Below are 22530 nucleotides of genomic sequence, written 5' to 3'. Positions count from 1 at the left end.
GAACATTGCCCTTGAGGCAGACACCAACCAGACCTGGAACCTCTTCTGGGGTGGTGGGAGCTCAGGACCAGAGAACCAGCGGTAGGGGGCATGTCAAAGGGGAGCCCAGGGGCCAAGCTCCTTTTGGAGCTGGTGACCTCCCACTCTGCCCGATTCCAGGGCCCACAAACATGCGGCAAGTGGCGTCTCAGCTTTGGAGTAGTTTATTACTGTGACCTGGAGAGGAGCTCCTGGAATGGCTTCCCCAAGAAGTGTCTAGTCTCCAGCCTTGGGCCCTGCCAGGGCTGATACTGGTATCTGCGGGTCATGGGAGCAGCAGGCTGTGGGATGAACAGAGCCGCCTTCTGGGAGCTGAGTTGCTACAGGCAAGGGGAGCTGAGTGACCGGCTGGGGAAGGCATGTCCTTTCTCCCCTCGTGCCATGGGGGTGCTGCCAGTGCACCTGGGACAGTGCCATCCCTGGGATGGCCTGGGCATCCTCGGGGAAAGCCCGGGCATCCTCTGGAGCGGCCTTCACCTCCTCCAAGAAGGCCTTTGCTTCCCTCTTCAGGCTATCATATGACACGGTCAGCTGGAACAAAGGTTGCAGGGCCCAGAGGTGGGTACCAACCCTAGGCAAGGCTGTTCCAAGCCCCCCCTAGCTGGGCTGGGAGGCAGGGAGGAGGCAGCACAACAAAGAAAGAGGGTCCTGGTCTCAGGGTCTTACCAGGTTTTGCAGCTTCTCCCTCAGGGCTCGGTTGTCTGCTTGGATAGTGCTCAGGGACTCCCGAAGTCTAGAATTGTAAGAGACCCCCTTCAGCCCCCGGGTTGTTGTCCTAAGCAGCTTCCTTCAGCCCCAACATGCATCTCCTGCACGAGCTGTGTGACCTGGACCAGCCCTCCAGGGGACAGGGTTTCGCCAGAGCCTAGTCTTATTGTCCTGGCAAAGCCACATGGGGAGGGAGTTGTTCTTCCCAAGGGATTGGCAGCAGGAGACCCAGCCAAAGACGAAGCATGCTTCTTCTCTTCTTTAGCAAGAGAAAGGTGGGCGACTCCAGCCAGAGACGAAAGCGTGTTTCTTCTCTTCTTTGGAAGAGAAGGGTGGGGGACTCCATTGTGCAGGCTAGCCATCCCACCCTGTTGGGGTGCAGTGGGGACCGTGACAGAATTCTGTGTGGTTCCAGGCTGGCAAGAGGGACAACCCTGGAACTCATCCTGCCTGAGGGCTCTGTGCATGAACAGAAGTGCTGACCACTCAGATTGATGCTACAGGAGCCCACCTGCAGCCCCGATGGACCAGGTCACACTGCCCCACCCCCAAACCTCTGTCTCCAGGTAGAGATCTGACCCTGGCATCACTGCAGAGGGGCAGGTGGCCGTGGAATGACACAGACCCAAAGTCTAGAGCCTGGTGTCCAGAGAACAGACCCCTACCCCTGCTACTCCTCCAACCAAACTACCCCCTCAGGTTCTTGGACCATTAAAAGTGGGGGTTCCTGACAGGCAGCCTTAGAGACTGCTTACTGACCAGGTGTGTAGGCATGAAGTTGACTGATGGGAAGGAACTATGGCTCCTCTGCCTTTGGGGCAGGTCCCCCTCACACAGGAGGACACTGGTACTTGGGAAAGAAGGGACCTACTGGCTAGTGAGGAGATCATCCAGAGCAGAACAGTGAGAAGGCAAGGGAAGGAGGGAATGAGGAGGGCCAAGGGAAGGTGCAAACCCATAGCCATCGAGCCCCAGGCCCTGACCTCAGTGGGAGGAAAGCCCTGGCATCCTATCTGCCCCCACCTGCCACGGCCCAGCTCACCTCCTGCAATCATTCTGCAAATGGCTGATTTCCCTTGAGGTGCGCCGGGGCCCCCAGTCTTCCTTGTCCAGGAACTGGCACTCCTGGATATCTGAGGCCCTGGGACAAGGGTTGGACCAGAGGGCCTAGAGGTTGGGGGAGGGTAGGGTGAGGAGCATGGAGGAAGGGGGGAGCCCAAGGCCCACATCCTGTACGGGTCTCCCCTCTGCCCATTCCAGGGCTGAGTCCGGGCACAGGTCTGCATGTTAACAGAGAGAAGCACCCTCTGCCTCCCTCCCCCGCACACACACTCACACAGCCTTACTTTTCAGGGTCTTTGGACTCAGTGGGCTCCGCTGTGCTCAGGAGTGTAAACAGGAACGTGACAGTAGGTTCTGGTTGTGAGTCCAGCTTTTGCTCTGAAGAAGATGGCTTTGGCAGAGAAGGTGCCACAGTAACTGAACAGCATAAGGGGACAGCCCAGGAGACTGGGTCCTCGCACACCAGACAGTAAGACAGCAGGGATGATGGCTGGCAGTTCAGAGGTCTAGTCCCCAAGAGGAAGAATTTCTCTGGCCACCTGCCACCCTACCTGCCACCCCTGCTCTCTGCCTTGGGAAGCCCTGGGCCTTCCTGTCACCTCTAAGACTGGCTCCTCGGAGACCTGAGGGTCTTCTGGCTTCTGCTTCTCAACAGGCTGTGCTTCTGGCTTCACCATGGGCTTACAGTAAGCTCTTCTACTGCCCCTGGGAGACTGAAGGAGACAGAAGCCCAGTTGGGGAGCCACATCCACCATCCTGATGATTTCCCCTTTCCAGCCTTATCTGGTCTTCTTGGGGGCAGCCTCCAGTCTGGAGAGCCTCTACCACTTCTGCCCAGCTAATGAGATCCCTCAAAATTAGGGTGACCACATTTAGCAAATAAAATACACGGACACATAGTGTAATCTGAATTTCAGCTGAAAACCAAGTGCTTTTAAAAGTATAAGTATATCCTTGGGGGATCCCTGGGTGGCTTAGCGGTTTAGTGCCTGCCTTCGGCCCAGGGCGTGATCCTGGAGTCCCGCATCGGGTGCCTGGCATGGAGCCTGCTTCTCCCTCTGCCTCTGTCTTTGTCTCTCTCTCTCAAATAAATAAATAAATAAATAAATAAATAAATAAATAAATAAATAAATCTTAAGAAAAAAAAGTATAAGTATATCCCATGCAATGTTTGGGAAATACTTATACTACAAAATGATTCATTATTTATTGAAATTCAAATTTCTCTAGGTGGTCTATATTTTATCTGGTGACATGCTACATGCTGACAATATTTCATAAGCGGAATTCCTTGGGATCCCTGGGTGGCGCAGTGATTTGGCGCCTGCCTTTGGCCCAGGGCGCGATCCTGGAGACCCGGGATCGAGTCCCACGTCGGGCTCCCGGTGCATGGAGCCTGCTTCTCCCTCTGCCTGTGTCTCTGCCTCTCTCTCTCTCTCTCTCTCTCTGTGACTATCATAAAAAAATAAAAATAAAAAAATAAAAATAAAAAACAAAAAAAAAGGAATTCCTGCAAATGCAAGTTATTGGGTATCCAGGCATCAGGGGCGCCCTACTGAAAGGAATCCTATAGAAGCTTGTAAGAAAGCAGAGAATCCCTCCCATTTTTGGTGTTACAATCATCTATTGACCAGACACAGAGAAGCAAATAGTGTGGCATTCAAGACCCCCTGTTATGAACACCCTCGTTTGTAACCCTGTCAATATCCCACTGACCCCAAACAAGTGTCTGCTCAGACCAACCAGGAGCCTCACTTTCCAACACCAGCCTGAACTGTCCCCACTGCCACACTCTGGCCCATGTTGTCCTGCCCTCTCCTGTTCCCTCCCTGCTCTGCAATCTGAACTGGACTCAGTCTTTCCTCTGCTGAGCATTTCGCACCCCCACCCCAAGGCCCCCTTGGACTAGCTCACAGTGGAGCCAGAGCTGGGCTCAGCCTGAGGATGCGGTTGTCTCTACGGCAGTGTTAGATGTCCCACTGAGCAGGCTTGAAATAGCAGCTTCTCTCCAAGTGACAAAGTCTTACTTAAGTCAACAAATGGAATCCTCACTAGTTCTTTTGGTCTCAGATTTTTCAGAATCTTGCACATCTGCTGGCTCAGCGATGGAGGACAATCCAATCGGAAGACAAATAGTGACCTCAGATTTGTCCTTTACACTGAGCTCCCTCTGGGCTTTTGATAGGCCCATGGGTTGTAGCAGGGGTCCTACATAGTGTGCTCTCTGCAGTGCATCAAGCCTTTCCAGATAGCCTAAAATATTGTAATTCCTATCCACATGATGGAAACAGAATTTTGGTGGCCAGCAATACCCTGCAGGGCAGGGGGCAGGGGGCGGCTAACTCTGGGGACTCACTGAGCTCCACAGTGATACCAATGCTCACAGGCGGGTAGCTCCATCACTGGGTCTGACTCGTCCCAGGGGGAAGCTGGCAGCTTATATATATTTTTTTAAGATTTTATTTATTTATTCATAGAGATGCAGAGAGAGAGAGAGAGGCAGAGACACAGGCAGAGGGAGAAGCAGGCTCCATGCAGAGAGCCTGATGTGGGACTCCATCCCGGGTCTCCAGGATCATGCCCTAGGCTGCAGGTGGCGCTAAACCGCTGCGCCACGGGGGCTGCCCAAGCTGGCAGCTTATAAGCAAGATTTATGAAACTAGCCAAGACCTTTGGCCCTATAACATCACTTTGGTAACTAGGCCTAAAAACATGACTCCAAAGGAAATAAAATAATTTACACAGAGGTCCACAGTAGCTAATTTATACCAAGAAGAAAAACTGGAAGCAGCCTAAAGGGCCCAAATATAAGAAAAAGTCAGTAAATAATGGCAGGAACATGCTAGAACACACGTCACTCTGCCTTTAATGGTTCCCAGTAAACATTGGTTGACCAACTGCTGTCTGTGGGACGGGTCTCAGTGGGGTCCTGAGAATATACAGACAGGTGATCATGACCTGGTTCTGCCCAGAAGCTCCCGGGGCCGGGGAGGCCCCAAGTGCCCAGTGCCCACAGTGCAGGGAGATGTGCCTTTAAAGAAGCCTATACAGGGGATCCCTGGGTGGCGCAGCGGTTTGGCGCCTGCCTTTGGCCCAGGGCGCGATCCTGGAGACCCGGGATCGAATCCCACATCGGGCTCCCGGTGCATGGAGCCTGCTTCTCCCTCTGCCTGTGTCTCTGCCTCTCTCTCTCTCACTGTGTGCCTATCATAAATAAATAAAAAAAAAAAAAAAAAAGAAGCCTATACAGACAGCCCCGGCCATGAAAAATGGGAGCCATGCATTTGGCTTAGAGCTCCAGAGACTCTACCACAAAGGTGCTATTTGAGCATCAAGAAGTGGGGGATTTGGCAAGAGGAGGGCAATCCAAGAGGGAGCAGTTTGGGCAGGCCAGTGCCAAAGGGCATTCTCAATGGGACATAGTTAAACGGGCCTGGGGTATGGCCACCGGGTGACAAGAAGGCACAGGAGAACTCTGTGTTTCTGTGCAGGTTGAGTTGTAACTGGGAGGATGGGTGGGACAAGGAGACACTGGGGGCAGGAAGTCAAAGGCCTTGGGAATGGAGACAGGCAAGTGCAATTGCTCCATGTGATGTGTCTACACTGTGAATACCAGGGAACACATGCCAGAGATGCTGTTACACCACAAAAGGAAGCCTCTTTTTGAGACTTTGCTTTCCATTCTTTTGGGTGTTACAACCAGAAGTGGAATCGTATCGAGTTGTTTTTTTGTTTGTTTGTTTGTTTTTTCCGTATCGAGTTTTAAGCAAGGGAGAAACGGGATATTTTGTCTAGGAAACTATTTGGCTGCAGTGTAGTTTGGAGAAGGGAGAGGTTAAAAGGAGACTGCTAGGCCAGTGTTGCCCAATAGCTGTGGGGCAAAGAGGTGTTTAAGTTAGGGCTGATGGGAAGGGGTGAGGAAGAGGGTAGAGCTGCGGACAACCCCTGGGCTCCTGGCTTGTGTAGTAGCTAGGTCACCCAGGGTGATACTGCCAGCATAGGGAGCACAGGAAGAGGCAAGCTGATGGATGAGCGGAGTCTGAGATGACAGATTCTAAATTGAGATGTAGTTTTAGAAGGCAGCTCTAGATTCTGGTTTGGAGCTCGGGAAGGAGGAATGGGATGGAGATAGACTGGCCATGAATGAGCAAGGTGGTGACCCAGAGAGCCTGTCTTCAACTGGCAGGAACAAGCAGGTTGGAAAAAAGGGCCCAGGACTGAACCTGGGTGTCTAGATATCTCAGGGGAAGTCAGGAAAGAGGTGCCAGCAGTTCCCAGTCAGTCTGAGGATGTAGCAGAGCTGAGCCTATCACACTGGTCATTAGGGGCAGGGGTCACTGGCTGCTTCTGCCTGAGAAGTAAATGGGGTGGCGGTAGCACTTGCTAAATGGACAGGAACAGACGCTTTTGAACATTCTTTCAAAAAGCTTAACCCTAAAAGGAATAATGGTAGTTAAAAACAGATGCTGGTCAACTTTTCTTGGTGGTTGTTTTGACGATAGAGAACAGAAGACTGTTCAGGACTGTTGGAAAAAGACCAAGGTCTCAGAGATGAAAACTGAACCTAAAGCCAAAGTGGAAAGCTGGCCTTGAAATGAGAGGACTGCTCTCCTCAGCCAGGGTGGTGAGGTGGAGTGTGTGTGTGTATATGTGTATGTGTGTAGAAATGGGGGTTGGGAAAGCTGTGGGAATTGGAGGATTTAAACTTAATTTGTGGGCAGCCGAGGAGGCTCAGCAGTTTAGCGCCACCTTAAGCCCAGATCCCGGAGACCCCTGCATGGAGTTGGCTTCTCCCTCTGCCTATGTTTCTGCCTCTCTCTCTGTGTCTCATGAATAAATAAATAAATAAATAAATAAATAAATAAATAAATAAATCTTAAAAAAAAAAAAAACTTAATTTGTTCTAAAAAGTAGGAGGCAAGGACAAGTGAAAGACGTTGGGAGGCAGGCCAGTTTGTGTCACCTGTACCAAGGTGCACACTTCCTTGAGCTGAGTGGGAGAATTTCCAGGAATCTGTACCTTTGAGTCCCAGGGGGCTCTGCACAGCTCCGCAGCAGCTTGGGCCAGTGGGAGGAGTCAGCTCCTCCACAGGAGCATTCAAGGGAAGGAGGGGTGGACCCTGTGGGGACTGGGTCTCCAGGCACTGGGGGGTGGGGCTGCCTGGAGGCCTCCTCTGCAGGCAGCCCCACCTTGAGGCGGCAGAGGTGAGGGCAGAGTAGTGACCACTAGGTTGCTGGAGGGAAGGCTGGCTGTCCCTTGGTAACAGCCCAAATAAGGGTCAGCTTCCTGGGGCCCCCACCTTCACCTCTGCCTCAATAAAAGTCTCAAATAAGCAAACTTTTTATTCAGATTTTTTTTAATTCAAGCAACAATTTTTCCTTAAACTCCACAGTCTTAATTTTTCAGGGAAAGAGAGGATTTGCAGTAATGCCATCAACTCCACACTACCTGGCTACTCCCCGACTGGGACCCTTCCCGGGCGTTCTGCCCCACCAGCCAGTGAGGACAAGAATTCTTCTGCTGTCCAGCTCTGGAACACCTGGGCCTGCCCTGGCAAGGGGCTTGCTCACAGAGCCTGACCAAGCACGAAGCATTGACCAGGAGCCCCGGGACCCCCGGGCCTTGCAAGGGCTTCATTAGTGCCCACCAGGCCTGCACTGGTGCATCCAGTCCCCTATCCAAGCATGAGTGCATCTTCCCAGACATTTTGCCACCCACTTGCCCCACCACACTCCTCAGCCTCTACTGCAGTGACCCCGTAAACGTCAAAAGATGCACCTGCATGAGGTATGGCCAAAGTGGTGCTAGGGCAGCCTTTGAGAGCATGATTTTTACTAGTATTGACAAAAGAAAAGGGGGTAGGGTTCCCCAGAAACGAAACAAGACCCCCCCCCCATCTGCTCTTCACATCTCCTCAGTGTTCTCATGTGAGAAGACACTAAGAAAGCTAAAACTTCTTGCCCCTTCTTGGCAAGTGAAGAGCATCTTCCAGAACTTCATGAGTGTAGCTGCAAAACTAGCAGGACTTCAGGAGTAGGACCTTTCAACCCCGTTTCCCTCTAGAGTGGAGAAGACTCTGTGTACTTTATTTTGTAAGATAAAATATAGGTGCAAATGATGAAGGGCACCTCTTGCCATAGCCCTCTTCTCAGCCCTGTGCAGGTGTCTTGTCCAGAGCCCCGGGCCTCAGTTTCTGGCACCTTTTTTGCCCCAAGCAGCCAGTGCTACACCAGCCTGGCATCTAACTGAACATCTCAACAGCAGAGCAGAGAAATAAAACCCACCTTCTTGGAGTAAATGCTTCTGGTCTGACCTAAGCACGGCTTCTCTTTTTTTCTTCAAAACATAAAATTCTATATTATAGTGTCCAGCATCTTCCTGCAAATAGAACTCTACCCAACCCACAAATTCTCTCCTGGACCATCTACAGAATCTAACAGGGAACCCAAGCCTCTTTACACAGATGGGCTCCATGGCTGGGAACTAGGCCTCCAGTGGAAGACAACTCAGCGGGGAATGCCTGTGGATGCCTTGCCTTGGTGCTGGTTTCTGGGGTTGGTACAGAGCAGCTACGTTTCCCAAAAACGGCCCAGGCCCCTTCTCACCAGCAATCCCAAGCCCTTTCCTGCAGCTTTGCAAGCAATCCTACTCCCTAGTGTGCAGCCCAGCTGGAAAATGAAGAGGCTCCTCTGGGAGGCAGGGAGAGGCTGGTGGGTCACAGGACCAAACATAGGACTGCAGGGCATGGCCAGGCCTGGAGAGCCCCACTTCCTGAGACGGCTGCTACCACCACACAACCCTCAGAGGAATACAGGCCTCACGCAGCAGCAGCATAAATACAGGTAATAAGGCCAGGAGAGAGGACCCCAAGTGTCTTCTCCATGGGTAGGAGGAGCTATGTACAGGAGAGAGGAGAGGATGGCCAGGGATACCCCCTGACATTGACATCTCATTCAACCAAGAGATCAAACTGCTCAGCAGCTTCAAACTCCGCATTCATAGCTGCAGCCCACTCATCCAGCTCCGATTTCTAGGGGGAGAAAAAAGGGGGACAGGTGAGGGAGGAAGGGAGCATGCTGCCCAGGGCATGTGTACCCTGACCCTACGGGCACTGAGCCCCAGGCTGGCCTAAGGCCTGGTGGTCTCCCAGCACACCTGGTGCAACAGCAGACCCAAGCCCTGCCCCTCACTCACCAGGATCTCTGGCACCTTTCTTTTCTTTCGCTTCTCCTTCACGACTGGTGGGGAGATTCCAGGGAGAGTTGTATCTGGGGCCCACGGCTTCACCCTGGGGACTTCGGTTAGCTTGGAATACACCACAGGTGAGACTCTGGCCAAGTCTTCTGACCCCAACAGCCCCTCGAAACCAAAGCAAGACCTGCGGCCTGGGGTGGAGGTGGAGGCAGAGCCGAAGGTCTCCAGTCGGCTATAGGATCTCCTGACTTTCTTAGACATTTCCAAGTCTCTGGCATCCAGGTCTTCTTCCCTGGAATTAGACTCAACATTCACGGGGTACAGCACAGGAGTGGTAGTGGGGGTGACAGGGATGCTACATGACTTGAAGAGATCCTCCCTAGCAGGCTCCTTGGTGGGAGGGTTGTTTTCCTTCTCCAAGAAAAAAGCAATCTGTACAAGGACAGAAGAGAGAAGGCCTCCTTGTTAGTTAGCCGTCTTATTTACTTCCAGAGAGGTCTGAGGAGATACAGGGTGGAAAGACCCATAGGACACTTAAAAAAAAAAAAAAAAAAGATTTTATTTATTTATTCATGAGAGGCAGAGACACAGGCAGAGGTTACCTGTGGGGAGCCCGATACAGTACTCCATCCCAGGATCCTGGGATCACGCCCTGAGCCAAAGGCAGATGCTCAACCACTGTGCCACCCAGGCGTCCCCTGTAGGATACTTTTAGTTTGTTTGTTTGTTCGTTCGTTCGTTCATTCATTCATTTATTTATTATAGTCACACAGAGAGAGAGGCAGAGACACAGGCAGAGGGAGAAGCAGGCTCCATGCACTGGGAGCCCGACGTGGGATTCAATCCCGGGTCTCCAGGATCGTGCCCTGGGCCAAAGGCAGGCGCCAAACCGCTGCGCCACCCAGGGATCCCTGCAGGATACTTTTAAAAGGAAAAGAGATCAAATAAATCAGATCCTGGGAAAGATTTAAGGTGGGGAAGAAAAGAAGAATCTGCCATTGTTTCTGAGTCTACTTTTGTAAGGTCAAGAAGGCATCTCGCCCCTTGTAGTCAGCTCTGTCTCCAACAAAGTGAGGTTCTAGCTGCCCCTGTTGACTGACCTGAACCACAATCACAGGTAATCTGGACCAGGTCAAGCTCCTGACTGCTCTTCCTGCTACCATGTGTGCCCTCCGTGGCCCAAATGCCACACAGCTGCCAACGCTGTTCCTAACATGCCCGTCCACTCAGTCAGTACTTCCTGGCCACCTGTTCCAGGTACTTTACAAGCGCTCAGAGAACAATAGGTAGCAGGCAATAAAACAGAGAAAGCCCCCCGTCTTCATGGGACCTTCCATTCTCATGGGGTAAAACATGGAAAAATCATGTAGCATGTGAGAAGTATTAAACACTTTGGGGAAAAAAAAACAGAACAAGAGAGTACTGGGTGTGAACTGGGATTTTTTTTTTTTTTTTTTAAGTAGGTGAAGGTCAACATAGGTCTGAGGGGACATCTTGAACTAGAACTTGAAGGTGAGGGAAGGAGCAACACGGAGGCCAAGTGTTGTAGGCAGAGGGAACAGAAGGGGCAAAAGTCCTGAGGTGAAGGTATGCCTGGAAAGGTAAAGGAACAAAGCCAGTGTGGCCAGGTGAGAGACAGGGAGGAGAGGAAATGAAGATGGGGTTCGAGACATAGTGGGAGCTGCGATAGGGTCTTTTGTAGGACACTGTAAGTGGAAGCCCAAGGAGACCCTTGCGGAGACCCAGGGAGCCATGGCAAGGTTGTGAATGGGGAAAGGCCTAATCTGGGATGTATATGAAGCCGTTCATGTGTTGGCTCCTTAAAATTACACTCTCAGCTCAAATGCTGCTTCCTCAGAGAAACCATTCTCACTGCAGAATAGAGAGCAGCCCCTCTGGTGCTGCTCTTTACTTCTGCCACAACCACCTCCCTCGTACAGCTACCATCGCTGTCTGATTCTGACTTGCTCAGTGGTCACCCAACTAAACAGGAGCTTCTTGAAAGCAGGGGTCTTCATCTGTCTAGCTGCCCCTGCCTACAGCCTGAGCCTTCAGAGCCCTGCATGCAGCTGGTGTTTGATGCTCACTGAATTCTTGTAACAAAACTTGGCACTGGGCTTTCTGGCAGCCAAGCAAGGGTAGGAAATGGGACAAATTCAGTCACTCCCGTGGTCTGAGAGAAGGAGTTGTAAGGAGTTGTTATCAAGAGGGACCCTTCCTGGCTACAAGCACTGGAAATCTGAGTCTTGGTAACAATTCCTAGTAAAAGAGACGCTGAACAAAATGGAGGTTAGCTCTGACTATAGCTTCCCCATCCCCTATGGCAAGCAGTCATGCAAGTCCTTGCAGCTCTTTTTGTTCGATGTCATCGATCTACCATTCAACCAACAAGAATGAATGATTGCCACGGGGAGGCAGAAGTCCCTGCCCTCAAGACAACAAGCAAATATTCAGAGTATTGAGAAGGCCTAAAGAGAACTACAAAGAGAAACAGGATAGTGACAGGGTACAGTGGTCAGGGAAGGCTTCTAGGAGGCGTCTTTTCAGCTGAGAACTGTGTGATGGGAAGGTCATGTGGTGAGATGAGGGGCAGAGCATCACTCTGCCCTCACCTTACTTTAGGCCTCCACCATCTCACTGCAGGACTCCTGTTAAGTCTTCCTACCTGGTCTAGGGGTCCCCAGCAGGCTTTTTCCATCCGTGTCTCCACGCAGACCCCAGAGTGCTGTTTCTGAAGCACTCAAGCACGCCTTAGTGACTACCTTGCTGGAGACTCCTCAAAGGCTCCCACAGTGCCAAGGCTTTCATGCCTCATCAGGAACGGCTCTGGCTTAGCATGCTCCATCACCTAGCAAGATCTGCCACACCGAACAAACTGACATTCTCCAAACCTTTAGATTTTCTTTGTGAATTCCAGGTCTCTGAAAACACAGCTTCCTTTGCCCAAACATTACTACTTGTCCTTAGAAAGACTCAGTTGAAACATTTCTTTTTCCGTGAAACAGCTCTAGTGCCACTTGGTTTGGGTTAGGTGCCTTCATAACCTCTAGTGCTTTCTTTCTTTTTTTAAGATTTAAGAAAGAATGAGTGAGTACACAAGGGGAAATGGCAGATAGAGGAAGAAGGAAAAGGAGAAGTAGACTCTCCGCTGAGCAGAGCCAAGAGGTAGGGCTGGATCCCAGGACTCTGGGACCATGATCTGAGCTGAAGGCAGACACTTAATCAAGCCACCCAGGTGCCCCATCACCTAGTACTTTTCTTACCGCAGTCCTCAGCACGATGTGCTATTATCACTTGCTCATCTGTCTTTCTCCCCATTTGACCATAAGCTCCATGTGCTCCTAACAGGCACCTAGCATTTCTCACTTGTATCTTCAGGCCGAGGTTTCCTGATCGTAAAACATCCTCAGTAACTTCTGCTAAGATAGTAAAAATGCCATACTCCTCTTACAACAACCTGTGCTTACAAATTGAGGAGATAGGCTGGAAAGAAGGAATACTTTGGACCCGGCTCAGCTCTTAGGAAAATGGTAGAGAGATGGCTGGGTGGCTCAGTGGTTGAATGTCTGCCTTTGGCTCAGGTCATGATCCCAGGGTCCTGGGATCAAGTCCCGCATCAGACTCACTGCAGAGAGCCTGCTTCTCCCTCTGCCTACGTCTCTGTCTCTGTGTGGGTCTCAGGAATAAATAAATACAATCTTAAAAAAAAAAAAAGAAAAAAAAAAGCAGAGAATATCAGGACATCAAGACCTAAACGTATGAAATCCACAGGGAGTGAGCAAAACTGGCCATGCACATAGCTGTCCAAAGGCAAACTGTTTCAAAATACAGATGCTTCCCAACTTAATGAGGGTCTGACTTAAGATTTTTCTGTGTTTTTTTTTTTTGATTTTTCTGTGTTATGACGGTGCAAAATTGATATGCACTCCATAGAAATCGCACTTCGAATTTTGATCTTTTCCCAGGCTAGTGAAATGTGTTAAGATCCTCTCTCATGATGCTGGTAGTGGCAGCAAGCTGCAGCTCCCAGTCAGCCATGCCATCACGTGGGGAAACAACTGACAAATTTACAACCATTCTGTCGTTCGTTTTCAGTTCAGTATTTGATAAAATTAAGTGGTATTCAATTTTTTATTATGGATAGGCTTTGAATCAGATAATTTAACTATACGCTCATACAACTGTGCCGAACACGTTTAAGGCATGATAACCTAAAGTACGACGTTTGATAGATTCGGCGCATTAATTGCATTTTTGACATACTACGTGTTCAATTCATGACCGTTTTATCAGAAAGTAACCCTGTCCTAAGTGCAGGAAGATTTGTACCTCAAAACAGCTCCCTGGGCAGATGTGAGCAGCCAGTATATCCTGCCCCATCTCGAGAGTGCCCTGGATTCCACTCCACTGAGCCGACGAAAGAAAATGAACTCACCCTTGGGCTCCTTCGAGGCGTGTGGATAGATGGGATCTGTGGAGACAATAATAACTGATCAAAGACTCAAACGCAATTTTGGCTCCCAACCCACAACCCCTCTCTCAGTCCTCACCTCTACAGAATGGGCTACGATCTTCTTCAACACGATGGGCTTTCTGACTGGAGCCGCATTGGGAGCCTGGAAAAGAACAGTGAATATGAGCTCCACATTAGTCCAGCGGCCCCCGGGACAGAAGCTGAGAAAGCAGGGCTCACCTTGGGCCAGATTTCAGGGAGGGTGCTCGGGAGATCAGGGCCTGATTTCCGCTGGGACCTCCGCAGAGACTGAGTAGGAGATGAAGTCCTGGACCCTGGCAGAGAAAGAAGTTAGGAGGTAAAGGTAAGACTCTAGGCCTCAGAGTCTAGAGAAGAGATTCAGGAGAGAGCGAGAGAAGGTTCCCCAAACAAGCTCCTTAACGGCGGAATGAGCCTCTTAGAGCGCGGGGGGGGGGGGGGGGCCTCCTCGTGGGACTCCATCCCTCAAACGGCTCGGCCCCAGGCTCCCGCGCGCCTTCGGCTCACCGGAGTGCCGTGTGGCCCCTCCGGACCGTGTTCGCCTTTCGGACATGCTAGCCTTGGTCTCGACCTCCGCCGCCGCCTCCGCCGCCGGGGCTCGCGCCAACCCAGAGGGATCACAGAGACCGAAACGTTCGAATTACCCGCCCTGCCTGGAGGAAGCGGAAATGACGCAAGGCGGGAGGGACGCCGTGCTCCGTTTACCATCCGTCTCGCGCGCAGCGTCAGCAGGGGCGGGGTCAGCGGTCCACTTACGTCATCAGTGGGCGCCGCACCCGGAAGAGACGTGGCAGCGGAGGGATAATCGGAGCGGCCCGAGGTAGAGCGCGCAGAGCGGGAGCACGGCTGAGCGCAGTGTCTGTCCTTCCGCGCCTCGGACCAGCGCTCGCGCGCGTCGGGACCGGTGAGGCGGTCGATCGGTAACACGGATGGGGGGGCGAGGGGGGGGGTCTGTGTTGAAGCAGGGGGCGGGGCTTGGAGGGGGTGGGGCTCAGGTGGAGCCCCTGGGGGCGGGGCCGGTGGTACCGGAGACTCGCTGGTGGAGGGACCTGGCCGGGGGCGGGATCCAGGAGAAATGAGGGGTCACTGGAGGCGGAATTCGTTCAGGAGGCGTGGCCCGGAATGTAGAAGGGCGGTGGGCAGGAATTAGGGGTTGGGGCGATCATGAGAGGTGTTTAGGGGATTTAGGAGTGGAGACGATCTGGGCTTGTGAGTTCGTAGTGGCGGACACCGGAAGCTGGCTCTCTCAACTCCGACCCCTTGCTCAGGGTCGAATATGGGACTTTGCAAGTGCCCCAAGAGGAAGGTGACCAATCTCTTTTGCTTCGAACACCGGGTCAACGTCTGCGAGCACTGCCTGGTAGCCAATCACGCCAAGGTGGGGCTTCAGGGGAGGGGCGAAGCAGGGCAGTGGGTGGGCCGGCAGTGTCGGTTTTCTCCAACTCCGAGAAGGCCCTGGGGTTGGAATGGAAGCTCCAGGAGGGCGGGAACTTGGTTTCTTTTGTTCTCGGCTCTATCCCCAGCACTTAAGACAGACTCTGGCACACTGCGTGCTCAATAAATGTTTATTGATTGAACAAACGAAAGTATGATTCTTGTTTGTGATGAGAGAAAAAGAAGCAGCTGGGCCCCCGCTGTGACCTCTGTCTCCCACTCCAGTGCATCGTCCAGTCCTATCTGCAGTGGCTTCAAGATAGCGACTACAACCCGAATTGCCGCCTGTGCAGCACACCCCTGGCCAACCGGGAGACCACCCGCCTCGTCTGTTACGGTGAGGCCTGCCCAGCTTGGTGACCAGTTTCCACGTCCTCTCTAAGCAGCAGGGCAATGGAGACCTCCCCAGGCTTGGGAGGCTGGAACCCCAAATTCTAGTCCTGCTGTGTTATTTACCTGATGTGTGAGCTGAGGCAAGTCATTTTCCCTTTCTAGGCCTCAGTGTTTTTCCCTAAAAATTAAAGCTCCTACTTTCTTACCTGCCCATTTACAGGGTTGAGTGAGAGCCAATCAAACTTGTAACATTTGGGCTGTGAGCAGTAGCTGGCTGGACCAGCAGGGAGCTGAAGGCATGAGGCTTTCAGACATCTGGGATCTATTATTCATTCCAACTAAACAGAGAGGAAGGGAGTTTCCCACAGTAACTAGCTAAAAGAAGTTAGTCATATGTATCATGACCTTGACCTGACTGATGTAAGAGGCTTAGGCTCAGCTTTTTTTTAACTTTATGTGTGTTAATGTGTTCCTTAGTACCTGCACATGAGTGAATGGGTAAACGTGTGAAGTATGAACACAGGTGTGTTGTGGGGTTATAGGACAACGCTTGGGTTATGGTGCTTGAATTTTAGCAAATGTGATTGTATAAAAGCTTCTGTGTGGGAGTTAGTGTGCCTACAAGTGTAGATACAGGGATGGTACTTGTGTTTTATTGTATGTATACATTTGTGCCCATGGGTGTGGGTGTGTACATGCATACGTGTACTTGTGTGTGTCTAGGAACTTATGAAACTGCTCCTGATTAGCTGTTAGCTTGAGGAGCTTGTGATAAGTGCATGTTCAGAGAGGACTCACTTTAAGGGTCACTGGCATTTCTTCCCATCCCTACTACCCCAGGGAGAAGTAGGCTTCTCCCTTCTAGTGGGCTGGGGATCTTGGTAGCATCTCCCTTGACTGAGTCAGGTAGTGGTGGCCAAGAAGGCTGAAATCTTAGGGAACACTGATAAAATGGACCTGAGTGAGGACAGGAAGGAGAAGGCTATGAGCTCACATGTGCGCGTATACATACATCCACATAGCAGACTGGGGGTTGTTGCCGGGCTAGAGATCCTACATATCTTCTTCCTCATGCCTCTCCTCCCCTATTTCATTGGCCCTAAGATCTCTTCCACTGGGCCTGCCTCAATGAACGTGCCGCCCAGCTACCCCGTAACACAGCTCCTGCTGGCTACCAGTGCCCCATCTGCAGTGGCCCCATCTTCCCCCCAACCAACCTGGCTGGCCCTGTTGCTTCCACACTGAGAGAGAAGCTGGCCATGGTCAACTGGGCCCGGGCAGGACTGGGCCTTCCTCTGGTGAGAATCTGTGTGTCTGACCGACCGTCTGCCCTGGGTCCCACTTGGGCCAGATGGGTGGGTAGGGACAGTATTGAGCAGGCTGGTGACACAGGTTCCTTCCTCCAGATCGATGAAGTGGTGAGCCCGGAACCTGAGCCCCTCAACACCTCTGACTTCTCTGACTGGTCTAGCTTTAATGGTAGGTAGTGGTCTGCACTGCCCTTGGGGCCTTGCTTCCCTGCTCTGCTGACAGCTCTCTTCTTGCCACAGCCAATGGTAGCCCTGAACAGGAGGAGGTAGCCAGCGCCTCTGCTGCCCCATCCTTCTACAGCCAAGCCCCCCGGCCCCCTGCTTCCCCGAGCCGGCCCGAGCAGCACACAGTGATCCACATGGGCAATCCTGAGCCCTTGACTCATGGTGAGCCAAGGAGTTTTCCAGTCTGGAAGAGGATGGAAAGGGAGTGGAGTGACTTATGTGGAGGGGGCTTGGGGTTCCAGAGGCCCACCGGGTGGCTTCCCTCTTCACTAACATAGTCATTACCTTCCCCATGATCCTGAGATGTTTTGTCAGGTTAAGAGGGCAAGGACCTCCTGCCCTCCCCACTCCCCACCCTGCTACAGGCCAGTTTCTCTGAGCCTGTGGATACTGGTGGCTCTGCCCCTGCAGCCTCGGCCCCCAGGAAGGTGTATGACACGCGGGACGATGACCGTTCACCAGGCCTGCATGGGGACTGTGATGAAGACAAGTACCGTCGCCGGCCTGCCCTGGGGTGGCTGGCCCAGCTGCTCAGGTACACAGGGTCAGGTGGGGCCAAATGCCAGGAAGGAGGGAGGAGAGGAAGTGAGAGCCAGAGGCCCTGGGCATGGTGATTGCATGATAAGAGGGGCTTCTCTGGGTAATGGTAGTATCTGGTGTTGGGCTGTGCAGAGAGGCCTCAGCTCAGCTTTAGAAGTCCCAGGTCTGCTCCCCTGTGGAGCTATTTCCTCACCTACTGGGTATCTGAGGCTTGAGTTTGGGCTCTTTGAGGTCCCTTCCTGCTCTGACACCACCTGACCCTAGTGGCTACCAAGCCTGACACATTTTAGTTTCCAGAGCAGTTTTGGCTCAGCTGGTTTGAGCTGCATGGTCCCCTGTGTAACAAGCAAGTACAGGGGTGACCCTGCACACTTGAAGGAACAAGACTCAGTAATGGTGGCCCCTGGGCCAGAAGATGAGACGAGTGTTAATATCTGGGGTTCCTCTCCAGGACAAGGAGTCATCAGGGATTGGGAACCTGACCTGACTTTCCCCTCATCCCCCCAGGAGCCGGGCTGGGTCTCGTAAGCGGCCGCTGACCCTGCTCCAGCGGGCAGGGCTGCTGCTGCTCCTGGGGCTTCTGGGCTTCCTGGCTCTCCTTGCACTCATGTCTCGCCTGGGCCGAGCTGCCGCTGACAGCGATCCCAACCTGGACCCGCTTATGAACCCGCACATCCGTGTGGGTCCCTCCTGAGCCTTTGCTTGTAGCTAGGCCAGCCTAGGACCTGGGGGCCTGAGGTAGGGAGGTCTGGAGGCTTTTTTCCTGCTCCTCTTCTTCAAGCCTGAGACACTAAGATCCCAGGCCCAGTCAAGTCCACTAGAATGACTGCTGGCTGGGCCTGGGGCCCCTGCAGGTCAAACATTTGTCTTGACCTGCTTACTATGGGTCTTCAGCCTCCCACCCTCCTCCCCATGAAGGAGATGACAGGTGGAAATAAACGACAGACTTTATTAAAACACCGAAGCCTCCTTTTCCTTCCCCCTTGTCAGCCTGGTCCTCAGACTTCAGTGGTTCTCCTCCCGGTACTGGATGGCCAGAAACTCAAGGGACAGGCGGTTGAAGAACATGGCTCCGTTTAGCACTGGGCAAAGGAGAGAGCCCCCATCAGCATTCCCTGTTTGTTCTTTGCTATGTCTCAGGGATCCAAAGTTCCCTCCTCCGCCCTTAATACATCCCCCTCCCCTACTCACTTAGGATGGTCAGGGCAAAGCACCGAAAAAACTTGTCATCTGTCATCTCAGCATAGAGTGACCCCATGGCAGCCCAGCAGATGCTGATCACCTGGGAGAACTGTAGGCCCCATCCGGGGGAGAGTGGCCCCCTGAGACAACAGCGGGGTTTCCATCAACCCCTGGGCCTCCCCCAACCAGCCCTTGAGTCCTGGCCCCAGTCTACCATCAGGACAACAGTGTAGTGGAAACTCATGCGATCATAGTGGTGGGTGACGCAGAAGTTGTGCACATCGCTGGCAAAGACGCCAAGGTGTATAAAGAAGAGCATCAGTGCGGCAGCACTGAGAACCATGCCTTGGGGGAAGAAGAGCACAGCCAGTCGGTCCCGCCACCGCATCCTGGCAAGAGCATAGACTCAAGTGAGCCAGTGGAACTTGACTAAGCCAAGACTATTTAGGAGAAGCAACTGACCCCTCTACTTCTAGAGCGTATAGTCTAGAATAGTGGTGGGATGCTAGAACCATGAGAACATTGGAGGGGACAAGATTCTAGAATACAGTCTGGTTCCAGCCAATACAGGAGTGGTTCATGGGTGGCTGGGGGAGTTCCAAATTATCGAAGGTTGGAGGGCTAAAGGTACAGACCAGCAGGAGTGTCGATGAAGGGATAGTGTCCCTTATCCTGCCTGCACACTTTGTGGTCTTGTGCATTATCTTCTCGCTGAGTCCTCTTGACAATTCCACAGAGGAGGCACTGTGGGCATATTTCTTCTACAGAGCCGGGGCTCAGAAAAGTGGTAGGGCACATCCTAGATCCACAGCAAATCTTAGGCCAGCAAGAGACTAGGCCCGGATGTGTAGCTGGAGGGCATTCCCAGTACAAGGGAGGCCTGTGCTGAATTGTAAGCTCTAAATATTTGCTCCATTCCCTAAAAGGGAGATAAGAGCATGCCCACAGCTGTCCTGGGACCTTCCCCATGCCCTCTCTAGGCATGGCCCAGAGAGCAACTGGCTTTTCCATCCTCCCTCACATGTTCTAAGACGTGATGCTGACCAGCTTTCCCCTCTCTGTCACCTTCAAGCACTCAGGACTTTCACATCCATCACCTCTGTCCTTTCCAAGAGTTCCCAGGCTAAGCTGGTGGCATGAATCTTATATTGCACACAAGTTTGAGGTACAGAGAAGGAGCGTCAGCCCAGGCACTAAGAGCCATTGAATGAGGGAGTGAGGTTTTTTTTTTTTTTTTTTTTTTTTTTTTTTTTAAGATTATTTTATTCATGAGCGAGGCAGAGACACAGGCAGAGGGAGAAGCAGGCTCCATGCAGGGAGCCCGGTATGGGACTTGATCCCCGGTCTCCAGGATCACACTCTGGGCCAAAGGCAGGCTCTAAACTGCTGAGCCACCCAGGGATCCCCCTGAGGGAGTGAGTATTGAGACAAAGATCCAGTTCTACCCAAGGCTGTGATTGGGCAGGGACACTCATAAGCAACAAGAAAACGTTTCCTTTGTATGTGGAAAAGGTGAAAACTCTAGGATCCTCAGCAGTATCATCCAGAAAAATGGGCAGAAATGGTATGGAGGGACATGGAAACTCCCAGGAACTAGAGTAGAAGAAGGACAGCTTGAACTTAGCCACCTCCAGGACCTCCTTCCTATCTGCCTGCCTCGGAAGTTAGGTTCAGGGTCCAGCCAAGACCCAAAGTCTCCTGCTACATCCATGCTTGCTGCCCAGTGTCATTAATCACAACAGTCCCTTAGACCCCCATCCTGACACATTACAGTAGTGACCCCCAACGCCCACTTGTTGGCCAAATGTTAAAACCATTGTTTCAAAAAAAAAAACAAAAAAAAACCCATTGTTTCCATCTCCATTCTCATGTAAATACAAATGAAATTTTATACATTAGGGCTTCTGGCTCAAAACCAGTTAAAAATTATCCAAGTAGTGCATGACTATGTTCTTGTAAAAGATTTGCATAATACACAAGCATACAGAGGAAAAGACAATGACCTGCCCGCCTCCTACCTACCTCACAGAGGTATCCCTCAACAGTTTAGTGAGTGGGCATCTTTTGGATCCCTTCTTACTGAAACCTCATATACCTACCTGTATATATACATGTATAATTTTAAAAAGCATCATGGAGAACCACACCATATGTGTTGTCAAAGTGTAACTTTCAAAAAGTTAGGGGCAGCCTGGGTGGCTCAGTGGTTTAGCGCCGCCTTCACCCCAGGGTGTGATCCTGGGGACCCGGGATCGAGTCCCATGTGGGGCTCCCTGCATGGAGCCTGCTTCTCCCTCTGCCTGTGTCTCTGCCTCTCTCTCTCTCTGTGTCTCTCATGAATAAATAAATAAAATCTTTAAAAAAAAAAAAAAAGTTAACATGATGCTAGGTCTGGAATGAACATGTAACTAAGATGTATTAACCTATCAGTGAGGAGTCCCCCCTCAGTAAGGTGATAATGTATCTTGGGGACTTGGATATTGATAAGCATTCCTTTAGAGAGGAATGTTGGTGTGCCTATGTGGCTCTCAGTCAGGCGGCTACCTTTGGCTCAGGTCATGATCCCAGGTTCCTGGGATTGAGCCCCGCATTGGCTCTTTGTTCGGGGAGTCTGCTTCTCCCTCTCCTGTGCTCTCACTCTCCCTTTCACGGTCTCTCACTTTCAAGTAAATAAAATCTTTAAAGAAAAATAAAGAGCAATGTTAAAATATGATTCTAGGTTAGACACAAAACTGCTTGATATCCTACAGGACGATAAATAGAACTTTTGAAGTTACTTTTTCTGCTGGATATAAATGTTTTGTATATCTCCTGGACAATATCTACTTGTAATATCAGCATCTGAACACATAATGGTAAATAGCAATATCAAATGTTCATTCCTGTGGGTAATTAAATAATCATTGGATAGGCTTGTAAAACAAGCCCCAGTGTGGCATTAGCAGAACATGCTACACTCTTGGGTTTTTTTGTTTGTTTTTTCTTAAAGATTTTATTTATTCATGAGAAACACAGAAAGAGGCAGAGACACAGGCAGAGGCCAGGATCACAACCTGAGCTCAAGGCAGATGTTCAACCGCTGAGCCACCCAAGTGGCCTACACTCTTGGTCTTATTTCCAAATTTTGAATAATTTTTCTTAACCATTATTCTGCAACTTTTTTTTAAGTGTATAGACTTGGAGTAGATCTAAATCTTTATACTCATTTTTTTTTTTGAGATTATAGCATCATCAGCTGACACTATTTTTTAAACAGCCTCTAAACATCCTTCTTAACATAGATGAAATCTTTCAACACAGATTTCAGCAGTCAGCCAACTATTCTTCATGGTAAATGTTTTAGGTGTCAGCCATAAGGTCTCTGTTGCAACTACTCAACACTTCTGTTGTAGTGCAAAAGCAGGCACAGATAATATGTAAACAAATGTGCATGGCTGTGTTCAAATAAAACTATAGACACTGGAATATTTCATATAATTTTCATTTGATTTTATGAAAATCATCTTTTAAATTGAGATAGACATATTCCAATATTTTTAAGGGTACAAGGTAATGATTTGGTATTTGTATATATTTCAAAATGATCACAAGGAAGTCTAACATCTGTCACTATACAAATTATTAATGTTACAAATTATTTTTTCTCCTGATGAGCACTTTTAAGATCTACTCTGATTATATGAATTTTACATAATTTTCACATCATGAAATGCCATTCTTATTTTTTAACCATTTAAAAATGAAAACAAACAACAACAACAAAAAAACCAAACACACCAGTCTTAGCTCACAGGCCAAATGAAAACACGTGGTGGGATGTGTTTGGCCTGCCGCACCCCAGCCAAAGAATCTTTAAACACGGTGGTTTCCATTCCAACACCCCCCACCCCGCCCCGCCCAGCCGCCAGCCCATCACAAGTAATGTTTCAAGGACCATGTCGATAAAGTCGTTTTCTCTATTAAAACTCATCGTATCTATACTTGAACCTCATTACCTGTCCTCTTAAGCA

The 22530-nt window shown here is 50.8% G+C and overlaps 3 protein-coding genes across 12 annotated transcripts; 1 reads left to right on the top strand and 2 right to left on the bottom strand.

Annotated features, from left to right (window-relative positions):
- Nucleotides 1–187: 187 nt before the first annotated feature.
- Nucleotides 188–14165, bottom strand: CDCA5 (cell division cycle associated 5). 9 transcript variants are annotated; one of them, XM_038563987.1, is made up of 10 exons: nt 14004–14165; nt 13698–13792; nt 13555–13620; nt 13440–13475; nt 9005–9436; nt 2409–2522; nt 2094–2200; nt 1790–1888; nt 706–772; nt 188–570 (listed from the first exon to the last, which is right to left on the bottom strand). In XM_038563987.1, the coding sequence occupies exons 1-10, from the start codon at nt 14047–14049 to the stop codon at nt 256–258; spliced, it is 1377 nt and encodes a 458-aa protein (XP_038419915.1). In that variant the 5' UTR covers nt 14050–14165; the 3' UTR covers nt 188–255. The 9 variants fall into 9 exon arrangements, 6 of the variants coding, with proteins under 6 accessions (XP_038419915.1, XP_038419916.1, XP_038419920.1 ...); XR_005373638.1 differs by having other exon boundaries at nt 430–570; nt 1790–1914; XR_005373639.1 differs by lacking the exon at nt 188–570 and having other exon boundaries at nt 756–772; nt 2094–2315.
- Nucleotides 14166–14239: 74 nt separating this feature from the next.
- Nucleotides 14240–18297, top strand: ZFPL1 (zinc finger protein like 1). Of its 2 annotated transcripts, none has more exons than XM_038563997.1 (8): nt 14240–14400; nt 14765–14874; nt 15156–15267; nt 16368–16561; nt 16670–16742; nt 16814–16960; nt 17210–17333; nt 17846–18297. In XM_038563997.1, the coding sequence occupies exons 2-8, from the start codon at nt 14773–14775 to the stop codon at nt 18030–18032; spliced, it is 939 nt and encodes a 312-aa protein (XP_038419925.1). In that variant the 5' UTR covers nt 14240–14400; nt 14765–14772; the 3' UTR covers nt 18033–18297. The 2 variants fall into 2 exon arrangements, with proteins under 2 accessions (XP_038419925.1, XP_038419926.1); XM_038563998.1 differs by having other exon boundaries at nt 14257–14416.
- Nucleotides 18268–19694, bottom strand: TMEM262 (transmembrane protein 262). The gene is made up of 3 exons (XM_038564012.1): nt 18735–19694; nt 18530–18629; nt 18268–18420 (listed from the first exon to the last, which is right to left on the bottom strand). Exons 1-3 carry the CDS (start codon nt 18906–18908, stop codon nt 18344–18346), a joined length of 351 nt encoding a protein of 116 aa, XP_038419940.1. The 5' UTR covers nt 18909–19694; the 3' UTR covers nt 18268–18343.
- Between the last annotated feature and the right edge of the window lie 2836 nt (nt 19695–22530).

The sequence above is a fragment of the Canis lupus genome, chromosome 18 (assembly GCF_011100685.1).
Source record: "Canis lupus familiaris isolate Mischka breed German Shepherd chromosome 18, alternate assembly UU_Cfam_GSD_1.0, whole genome shotgun sequence".
Taxonomy (NCBI): domain Eukaryota; kingdom Metazoa; phylum Chordata; class Mammalia; order Carnivora; family Canidae; genus Canis; species Canis lupus.
Note: the sequence above shows the minus strand (reverse complement) of the source record. Positions and strands in the feature narration are given on the sequence as shown.